Source organism: Hoplias malabaricus, chromosome 13, assembly GCF_029633855.1.
Source record: "Hoplias malabaricus isolate fHopMal1 chromosome 13, fHopMal1.hap1, whole genome shotgun sequence".
Taxonomy (NCBI): Eukaryota; Metazoa; Chordata; class Actinopteri; order Characiformes; family Erythrinidae; genus Hoplias; species Hoplias malabaricus.
The window spans coordinates 32584110-32594883 of NC_089812.1; the positions used below are offsets into that span (position 1 = coordinate 32584110).

Below are 10774 nucleotides of genomic sequence, written 5' to 3' on the forward strand. Positions count from 1 at the left end.
ACTCCTTTAGTCATTCTCACTCTTATTCTCTACATGTGTTTCATTGAGCTGCTGAGGTCTCTGATTAATATCTAGAACGTTATACTGGACTCTCCATCACCATGAAAAATGAACAACAGTTTCTTTAGTAATGCATTTTATTAAACTTCAGCAAACAAACATGTTATAAAACAGAAAAGATAAATGACTACGTCAGCAGGAGATGATCCAGTGTTTGTTAATGAAGTCAGCGTTCTGTCACTACACGTTAAACTACTGTTTCTATGAAGCTCTGTTACTGTGAAGAATAAAAGAATGAAGATGTATCAGATGTGATCAGGTTCAGACGATACATTCAGACTTCTTCAACTTTTTACTGGCGGTTTTTGAGGCAGAAGACACTTGACACGTTACGTCTTTATCTTTCTCCCACTCTGACCTCTCAATGGTCAAAAAGCTGCTCAGTCTGAATTTCTTATTGGTTTGCTGCTCTGCAGAGCCAGTGGTCACTCCACTGCTGACCGCTTTACTGTCCACCAGCCAGCTCACATCAGCAAACCCAGTGGGCATATCACTGACCACACACACTAGAGTGGCTTTGTTAGACTTCAGCTCTTCACTGGACGGAGGGAAGAGGGTCAGAACAGGAGCCGGGGCAGAAGCGTCTGATCAGAGAAACAGATAAAGACATGATTTAATACACTACAAACAATGAGAATTAAAGACTGTTTGATTGACTGTTGGCTGTTATTGAAAGTATAACAATGTCCTGATAGTAAACACCTATACATTTAATAAAACTATAAATGGTGTTACAGTGAGGAGGATTACAGGGAGACACCATGAAAAAGCATTTTTGTTTTCTGACTTTAAGCATGTTTTGCTTAATTTTGTAACAGTTTTTCTCAGAAGTTTAAAATGCTCAGTCGATGTTATTTTTCATTCTCTAAGTAAAATTAAGCAGGAATATTTTATAAGACACACACTCAATTATGGCTCAGTCTTCAGTATGAAAGGCACAACATTCAATTATTTTAAATGTATTTTGTAAACAATAAGTTACTGCCCAAATCTTACTCAGACCTCATTTATGTCCTTTTCCTTGTAATATTTGTTAAATCCAGCAGATATTTAGTGACTTTAAAATCTGAGATGTGTGTTCTCTGTAGAGAACTGGAACTTATTTTCAGTTAGAAAATCAACAGAACGTAGCACCCAAACATTTGCAGCAGACGTTATAGAGAACAATGTAACTCCAGCAACAGCTGATTTAAAGCATAGTTTTGAAATAACAAAAGTGTTTACATATTTATCAGCAACCAAACACACAACAGAGCAAAACAGGTTTAGATTCTGAAATTATAGACTGTTTATCATCCTTTATTTCATGTCTGTCTCCAAGTTTAAATCTCTATCAATCATTTTTATCAAACAATAAACAACAAGACAAATAAAATCCTTATTCTGTGTTATAAAGTGCTCTCAGAAAAACGGTCACATATTAAGTACGTTATTTAGGGACCATAATTGTACCATATTCTTTATTAACTGTAGATTTTTAAGCTGTGTTCATTTCATCTGCACAATTTCTTTTCAAAGTGTATTTAATTAATTTATTTTTTTACACAATTCTGTAATAAAAGTTTACAAATATTCACCTCTCCTTCTGGAGAAGAGAATGTAATGTAACTTTAAGGAACACAACTAGAATTAAAACCACTGTTGTAACGTTAAATGTTTTACACTCTGTGTTCCATTAGTCACAGTGATGTATAGTACATTGTTTCTGACGCTGCAGCAGTTTGTATTAAAGCTGAGTCTGAAACATTAAATGAGTGAAGTGTAGATAAAGAGAAGAGTTACTTACCGGTGACGAACAGCTTTGTTCCTTGTCCGAATACCACAGTGCTTCATTTCATATCATCACCCGTACAATAACCTCCTCAGTTTCAGAAGTGAAAGTAGCGCAACTGAAACCTCCTCTAGACTTCAGCTCTCTCTTCTACTGTCTGTGATCAGCACTGAGTCCTTCCACATCCCATTTCAGTTTCTGGGAATTCCACAGCTCTGTTCTCCTGGGATTTCTTCCCACTTCCTGCTCAATAGACCACTTTTCCACTCCACTTTTCTGCTGAAGATTAGATGTGCTCAGTCAGATGGAGATGTCAGTGTGAACAGTGAGGAGGTTTTTGTCCTGCTCTCTATCACTGTGATACAGCTGCACTAGTGGAGTCATCTCTTGTTTGACAGTAATACACTGCAGAGTCTCCTACCTCCACTTTACTGATTATTAGCTGGTAGTCGATGTTTGTAGAGGCTTTAGATGTGAAGCGTACAGATGAAAAATCATCTCCATATGCATCAGGAGCGCTGTCAGTATAATGAAATCTCAACAGAAACTGAGGAGCTGCTTGTGGAATCTGTTTATACCAGTAGACATAGTTGCCTTCATACTTTGCGATGTTACAGTCCAGACTGACAGTGCGGCCCAGCTCTGTTTGCACTGAAGGGGGTTGTGTCAGATCTCTTTGTGAACTGACACCTGAAACATAAAGCAACATTGAAGTGTATGAGCAACAATCACATTTCACACACACTCCTAGTCAAACACACACATCATCAGTGTAGAGAGAAAAGCAGGAGGAGAGATCTTACATGCCAGAACAGGGAGTAGAACACAGAGTTGGCAGCATGTTGTCTGTGTAATCAGCAGAGGGATGAACAGAGTGGAGGATGAAGAGAGGAGAGAGTGGAGGGAGCTTTCATAGGGAACTGAGGGAGGGACCTGAATCTCTAATCAGCCAATCAGCTGAGACTTTCTTCACTGACACAATTATAGTGCACTGTTTCTGCAGTGGGGAATGTTTTCAGAGACTATTTTTGTTGGTCGCATGCATGATTAAATACAGTCTGTTGCTCTTCACGTGTGTGTGTGTGTGAGAGAGAGATGGAGAAATTAAGAGAGTAGTTAATAAAATTATGCATGGTTTCCATGATGTATGAGGTGCTCACTTGTTTGATTTTTGTGTTTACAATTGTGTTTTATGGTTATTGGGTTGTGATATGGTGCAGTTGAGTTCTATCTTTATATGTTTATGTCTGATACATTAGGTTATTCATCATTGTGTTGTTTTGTATTCCCTCTGGCTGCCCCTTCATTGTGGAGCTGAGTGTTATCTCTGAAGTCATTGTTCACACTGTGATTGACGGTGTTGTGTAATGTTGTTTCAGGACCGTTGCACTGGAAAACCTGCAGTTACTGTCTTACAAACCCACTAAAATAAGAAAGTAAAAATCACATATTTAACAGAACATCGTACAGTAGTGTGATACAGAGACAGGTCATGAATTGTTTGGGGTAAATTCTGAGATTTTCAAGAATCTCAAATCTGTTTTCAAAAAGACCCACTTTTAGCAGTGGGTTTTGTTTTGCCAGTGAGTTGAGCTGGATGTGAAGATATGGATGGGTGTTTTGATCTAGTCCCAGCAAAGGAGAGTAGAATATGCTGAAATATAAGTGAATTATGAGTGTATCAAATGGACAGCAAATAAAGGTAAATGAGTTATTGGAAATGAATATTTAGTTCAACATATACGTGATTATGTCTAGACAGGATGAATTAGTAGATTTCAGTGCATTTCATAAAGTCATTGTGAGTGAAATTCTTCTTGTTTGTGGGTTTTATTTGTGTGGGTATACATTTAAACTGAAAAAGGCTGCCTAATAAACAAAGCCTATGTGATCTTCAGAAGAAGTCACATTGTGTTTTTATAACAAGATTTCAATCGGTTTAATTGTTATAATAATATAATATATAATTGTTACAAAGCATTTCACTTTTCTCCAGTTTCCTCTCTGATACAAAACGATTAATGTTTCTAATTAATGTTTCTAGAGCTGTGTGAAAGCAGAAGTGAATGTGAGCAGTGAGAAGGTTTTTGTCATGGTCTAAATCACTGTAATACCCACTCACTAACAGAGTAGTCCATTGTGCTACAGTAATACACTGCAGAGTCTCCTACCTCCACTTTATCAATGACCAAGGTGTAATCTGATTTGGATGAGTGTGTTGTGAATTTAGGAGACGAAAAGCCAGATCCATATGAGGGTGCACTATTGTCGTGCATAGAATACAAAACATACTGTGGAGCTTCTCCTGGAACTTGCTTATACCAATGTACTCCACTGTCAGTAACAGTCCCCAGGTTACAGTGCAGAGTGGTCTTCTCTCCTTTAGTGGCTGTGAGAACAGGGGGCTTCTGGGTCACCACAGTCACACCACTGACACCTGCAATAAAACCAGCATCCATGTTACATTAGTCGATGCTCACATTAGATGGAGGTAAATGCTGAGGAGCTCCAGTTTTGTGAAATCTTACATGAGAGAGCAGTGAAGAGAGTGCAGAGTGCTGGCAGCATCTTGTCAGTGTGTGATGACTCTCTGTGCTGAGTGAAGAGATGAGCAGCTGGAGGAGCAGATAAAAGAGAGAGAGCAGGGGTGTGCTATAAGAGTCAGGAGGAGAGAGGGAGGGGTCTCTCAAATACAAACACCATAAAGATCATACAGATCACTCTCATGTTCTTCATAATTTTACTTAATTTTATTTTCAACTATTAAGTTAATTTGTTTTACCAATAATAAAATAAAACAATAACACACCATTGCATTTGTTACCAGCATGGGTTTCTACGCTTGAAAGTAGAAATGGAAACTTGTCTTGATTTGCATAGAGTTAAAATAACAGCACAGAATTGAGCAGGTGTATCCTGTGTCTTAATGTGTGATGTGTCTCAAATCTGCGGAGAGATGGCGCTCTTCACTAATAGTCCATAGGTCACGGTCTACGGTTCACAACGCGGTCACTGAGCACATCCCCTTTTCGACATTTTGTTTATTCCATGTCACATAAAAAGGACTTACACATTTTTTTTAGAGTTTTAATTTGTAAATCTGTTGTTTGAGTCGCAGTAAAACTTAAATATAAAGATATGAACTTAAGTCTTTTAGCTCTTTTTGAGTGTAGTTTAAGCCTCAGGATCTGAATCTCTCACTGGAGCCTGACATTTGAATTCACTCTCTGTACTGCACTTGTCTGGACAGTGACCACTGACTCTGATCTGCTTTAGATCATTATTTTTCATTTCCAGTGACATTATCAGTGACCACAGGTTTCACAACATCTCAGTGTAGCTGAATGTCCATATCTCTCTTCACTCTACAGTCAGTTTATTATCTTATCATTTTATAATCCTGTAGAAACATGTTTCACTCCTTTAGTCATTCTCACTCTTATTCTCTACATGTGTTTCATTGAGCTGCTGAGGTCTCTGATTAATATCTAGAACGTTATACTGGACTCTCCATCACCATGAAAAATGAACAACAGTTTCTTTAGTAATGCATTTTATTAAACTTCAGCAAACAAACATGTTATAAAACAGAAAAGATAAATGACTACGTCAGCAGGAGATGATCCAGTGTTTGTTAATGACGTCAGCGTTCTGTCACTACACGTTAAACTACTGTTTCTATGAAGCTCTGTTACTGTGAAGAATAAAAGAATGAAGATGTATCAGATGTGATCAGGTTCAGACGATACATTCAGACTTCTTCAACTTTTTACTGGCAGTTTTTGAGGCAGAAGACACTTGACACGTTACGTCTTTATCTTTCTCCCACTCTGACCTCTCAATGGTCAAAAAGCTGCTCAGTCTGAATTTCTTATTGGTTTGCTGCTCTGCAGAGCCAGTGGTCACTCCACTGCTGACCGCTTTACTGTCCACCAGCCAGCTCACATCAGCAAACCCAGTGGGCATATCACTGACCACACACACTAGAGTGGCTTTGTTAGACTTCAGCTCTTCACTGGACGGAGGGAAGAGGGTCAGAACAGGAGCCGGGGCAGAAGTGTCTGATCAGAGAAACAGATAAAGACATGATTTAATACACTACAAACAATGAGAATTAAAGACTGTTTGAAGTCGTGCCCAGTTTGCTGTTAATGAAAGTATAATTTTTCTCACGTTCTAATGGAAAACACCTGTTGTAAACACTTTAATTGATTTAAATAAATTTCTTAAAAATAAATATTGAGTCAATTGAACCTTCATTTCCCTTAAAGGAGTTATACTGAATATTAAAAAAGTATTTTAGAGTTACATTGAGAAACAGAGAGGAAGATGGAGAGACCATGTAAAAGTATTTTAGTTTTTTGTTATATTTAAAAGAACTGACTTAAAGCAGAGTTTGCTTAATTTTGAAATGGCTGCATGTAGAAGTTTGGAAAGCTCTGATCGGGTGAGTGTTATTTGATTATTTTATTTTCAAAATCAATAATAGACAACAAACGCAATTGTGTCTAAGGCGTCATATGTAATGCACAACATGTATTTTAACATATAATTTATTGGAAAAAATTAAGTACAAAGTCTGCCAAAAAGTTTACACAAACCTTATTTTATGTCATATTTACTGTAACATGTCTTACATTCAGCAATTAAATTGTAAGTATGCTTTATAATACCAGACGTGTGTTCTCTGTTGAGAGCTATTTCTAATTTTCCAGTTCGAAAATCAACAGAACTTATCTGTGGCATCAAAACATATGCATCAGACAGCAATGAGAGCAATGTAACTTCAGCAATAGCTGACTTACAGCATACTTTCCAATCAGCAAGTACTGTTTTCATATTTATCCACTATCAAATCTCACAACAGAGGAACACAGTCAGGGTTTGATTCTGAAATTATAAATGATTGATCTTCCTTTGGTTCATGTCTACCTCCAACTCTAATGCTCTCCTTCTTTTAAACACACAATAAAAATAGACAAAATCCTTATTCAGTGTAATAAAGTAGCAGTTTGTATTTAAGCTGAGTCTGAAACATTAAATGAGTGAAGTGTAGATAAAGAGAAGAGTTTCTTACCGGTGACGAACAGCTTTGTTCCTTGTCCGAATACCACAGTGCTTCATTTCATATCATCACCCGTACAATAACCTCCTCAGTTTCAGAAGTGAAAGTAGCGCAACTGAAACCTCCTCTAGACTTCAGCTCTCTCTTCTACTGTCTGTGATCAGCACTGAGTCCTTCCACATCCCGTTTCAGTTTCTGGGAATTCCACAGCTCTGTTCTCCTGGGATTTCTTCCCACTTCCTGCTCAATAGACCACTTTTCCACTCCACTTTTCTGCTGAATCTGAGAGATGTGCTCAGTCAGATGGAGATGTCAGTGTGAGCAGTGAGGAGGTTTTTGTTCTGCTCTCTATCACTGTGATACAGCTGCACCAGAGCTGTCCCATGTTCCACAGTAATACACTGCAGAGTCTCCTACCTCCACTTTACTGATTATTAGCTGGTAGTCGATGCTTGTGGAGGCTTTAGATGTGAAGCGCGCAGATGAAAAATTTTCTCCATATGCATTAGGAGAGCTGTGAGAATAATAAAATCTCAACACAAACTGAGGAACTGCTTGTGGAATCTGTTTATACCAGGAGACATAGCCATCATCCTTTGCGACGTTACAGTCCAGACTGACAGTGCGGCCCGGCTCTGTTTGCACTGAAGGGGTTTGTGTCAGAACTCTTTGTGAACTGACCCCTGAAACATAAAGCAACATTGAAGTGTATGAGCATCAGTCACATTTCACACACACTCCTAGTCACACACACACCTCATCAGTGTAGAGAGAAAAGCAGGAGGAGAGATCTTACATGCCAGAGCAGGGAGTAGAACACAGAGAGTTGGCAGCATGTTGTCTGTGTGATCAGCAGAGGGATGAACAGAGTGGAGGATGAAGAGAGAAGAGAGTGGAGGGAGCTTTCATAGGGAACTGAGGGAGGGACCTGAATCTCTAATCAGCCAATCAGCTGAGACTTTCTTCACTGACACGACTATAGTGCACTGTTCCTGCAGTGGAGAATAGTCTCAAACGTAGTTCAAATGTTTAATGTTCACGTGCATTATTTAAATATTTAAGTGTTACTTGTGACACGAGTGTTTGTGTGTGTGTGTGTGTGTGTGTGTGCAGGAAAATGGAGAAAGAGAGAGGGGACAATGAATGAAATTATGCATTGTTCCCATAGTGCATTAGGTGCTCTCTTCTTTATAAAGTGGATTTTGTGTATTTACAGTTGTTGTTTGTGGTTAATATGTAATATGGTATATTTATGTGTTGTTGAATTATGTTTAAGGCTCCCTCTTATGCTGGGTTACATCACTGCTGTGATTTGTGTGTTCCCTCTGGTTTCCCCCTCAGTGAGGAGCTGAGTGTTATCTGTGAAGTCAGTGTCCACACAGTGACTGAGAGTGTTGTGTAATGTTGCATCAGTACAGAACCAGTGCACTGGAAGACCTGCTGTCTGAGTTACTGTCTTACACAGGAAGTCTTCAGTACTCATTTAGTCAGAAACCACGGATTCACTCCTGTCAAGGTACTTTTCCTTCACTGAGAGGAAGTTAGAAGACAGTGTAACCAGAATTAAAGAAATGACCCTCTGTGTTGTGCAAAAGCTGGAGGCTAAATGTAATTAATTTCCCACTGCAGCATCCCTTAAGTATTTATTATTTTCAGTATCAGGACATTAAAGAAATCACACAGAACATTATACAATAGTGATACATTGACCGAGCATGTGGACTGTGTGAAGTAAATCTGAAATCTAGTAAAATCTGAAGCCTGTGTTCAGAATGTGTCACTTCATGCAGTTATTTTGCTCTAAACTTGAGCGTATCAGTTTTAGGTTAAAACACTAGTGTCTGGGTGAGCTGGAGATGAAGATATGGATGAGTGTTGTGGTCTAGTCCCAGCACAAGACAGTGGATTTGAAATTCTGTAATATCATTCAATTAAAAGTGCAGTAATGAGAGTAAACAGCACTTAAAGGTAACACTGGTAATGAGGGATATACTGTAGTCTGGTGATCCATTGCTGATTGTTTGTTCAAGAGAACTTTTAGGAAATGGAATGTGTTTTCTCAGGTTACTTTCATTGTGGGAGATCATTCATTCATTCATTGTCTGAAACCACTTATCCAGTTCAGGGTCGCAGTGGGTCTGGAGCCTATCCTGAATCACTGGGCACAAGGCGAGAACACACCCTGGAGGAGGCACCAGTCCTTCGCAGGGTGACACACACTCCACCTACCAACAAGTGTTTTTGGACCGTGGGAGGAAACTGGAGCACCCGGAGAAAACCCATGCAGACAGGTGGGGAATACACCAAACTACTCACAGACAGTTACCTGGAACAGGACTCAAACCCACAACCTCCAGGTCTCTGGAGTTGTGTGACACAGACACTACCCGCTGCACCACTGTGCTGCCCAGTGGCACATCAGTGTATGTGGATCATGTTACGCTGATGTAAGGCGTTGTATTTTTAGGAGTCCTGCCCTGTGACTCTTATTGGTGTAGACTGCTGTTCTTCCCCAAGAAAGAAATCAAACCCTACTCTTCTGTGTAGAAAGAAGTGGACTTTTCCACACTAGACTTTATTCTTGAATTATTGCAAAAAAAATGCATGAGGTAAGAATTGTTTAAGCTTATCTTCAGCCTGACAGAGCAGCCAGAGAGCAGCCCTTTATACTCATTGTTAGTCGTATTGATAGATGACATCCAAAGATTTTCATTTAGTGATAACATTTTGATTTGTTTAAAGAGCGTTATAGAAGCATTTTCATTTTAATTTAACAAATAAGAAGTCGTTTATTTTATCAACATATTTTTCAAAACATTATTTTTGTTGGCTGCCTTTTAAAGCGGAAATATATTTTCAATAAATTTAGTGAACTTTTAAATGTTAAACTTCCCTCCTCCATTTCAGTATTGTAAGCTCTTATTGAGGATATTTTACATCTACAGCTGTGTGAAAGCAGAAGTGAATGTGAGCAGTGAGGAGGTTTTTGTCATGGTGTGAATCACTGTGGTACGTGTTCTTTAGCAGAGTTATCCCATGTGTGACAGTAATACACTGCAGAGTCTCCTACCTCCACTGTATCAATAATCAAAGTGTAATCAGACTGAGACGAGTGTGTTGATGTGAATTTAGGAGACGAGAAGCCAGATCCATATGAAGGAGCGCTCCAGCCGTGATAATGTCTTAATACATATTGAGGAACCCCTCCTGGAACCTGTTTATACCATTGAGCAGCACTTCCAGTAACAGACCCCAGATTACAGTGCAGAGTGGTCTTCTCTCCTTTAGTGGCTGTGAGAACAGGGGGCCTCTGGGTCACCACAGTCACACCACTGACACCTGCAATAAAAGCAGCATCCATGTTACATTAGTTGATGATGACTTTAGATGGAGATAAATGCTGAGGAACTCCAGTGTTGTGAAATCTTACATGAGAGAGCAGTGAAGAGAGTGCAGAGTGCTGGCAGCATCTTGTCAGTGTGTGATGACTCTCTGTGCTGAGTGAAGAGATGAGCAGCTGGAGGAGCAGATAAAGGAGAGAGAGCAGGGGTGTGCTATAAGAGTCAGGAGGGAAGAGGGAGGGCTCTATATACTAAAAATACTATATATATAATTTTCATGTGCTAAATACCCCCAATAGAAATATCCTCCTAATATTGGCTAATAAGTTTACCATGATGACATTTTTATTTTGATTTTTACTTGTACTCTTTATTTTATCTGTGCATAATCCTTCTATTAATTCCTTTCTTCCCTTAAACTCAGGACAGTTTTATTTGCTTCACTCGTAAAAATAATAATAAAATAGATTTATTACATTAACTTAAGGTTTTGATTCTACCAATGACAGAAGAAATGGAAACTCCTCTTCAATTGTA

General features: G+C 38.9%; 2 protein-coding genes across 2 annotated transcripts; both read right to left on the reverse strand.

Annotated features, from left to right (window-relative positions):
- Nucleotides 1–231: 231 nt before the first annotated feature.
- LOC136665203 (immunoglobulin lambda-1 light chain-like) lies at nucleotides 232–4399 on the reverse strand. Its single transcript, XM_066642792.1, has 4 exons — nucleotides 4360–4399; nucleotides 3938–4268; nucleotides 1847–1887; nucleotides 232–644 (listed from the first exon to the last, which is right to left on the reverse strand). Exons 1-4 carry the CDS (start codon nucleotides 4397–4399, stop codon nucleotides 322–324), a joined length of 735 nt encoding a protein of 244 aa, XP_066498889.1. The 3' UTR covers nucleotides 232–321.
- Nucleotides 4400–5445: 1046 nt separating this feature from the next.
- On the reverse strand, nucleotides 5446–10381 carry LOC136665093 (immunoglobulin lambda-1 light chain-like). The gene is made up of 4 exons (XM_066642654.1): nucleotides 10327–10381; nucleotides 9902–10235; nucleotides 6909–6949; nucleotides 5446–5892 (listed from the first exon to the last, which is right to left on the reverse strand). The coding sequence occupies exons 1-4, from the start codon at nucleotides 10364–10366 to the stop codon at nucleotides 5570–5572; spliced, it is 738 nt and encodes a 245-aa protein (XP_066498751.1). The 5' UTR covers nucleotides 10367–10381; the 3' UTR covers nucleotides 5446–5569.
- Nucleotides 10382–10774: the final 393 nt, after the last annotated feature.

Excerpts from the sequence above, each read along its gene's own strand:
- LOC136665203 (XM_066642792.1), bottom strand. The coding sequence starts at position 4,399 with ATGCTGCCAGCACTCTGCACTCTCTTCACTGCTCTCTCAT. Across the intron at positions 4,269-4,359 it reads TCTCTTCACTGCTCTCTCAT|GTGTCAGTGGTGTGACTGTG; the intron begins GTAAGATTTCAC and ends GTTTTATTGCAG. Across the intron at positions 645-1,846 it reads AACAAAGCTGTTCGTCACCG|ACGCTTCTGCCCCGGCTCCT; the intron begins GTAAGTAACTCT and ends TTCTCTGATCAG.
- LOC136665093 (XM_066642654.1), bottom strand. The coding sequence starts at position 10,366 with ATGCTGCCAGCACTCTGCACTCTCTTCACTGCTCTCTCAT. Across the intron at positions 10,236-10,326 it reads TCTCTTCACTGCTCTCTCAT|GTGTCAGTGGTGTGACTGTG; the intron begins GTAAGATTTCAC and ends CTTTTATTGCAG. Across the intron at positions 6,950-9,901 it reads GCTAAAGAACACGTACCACA|CACTGTGGTATTCGGACAAG; the intron begins GTGATTCACACC and ends TATGAAATGAAG.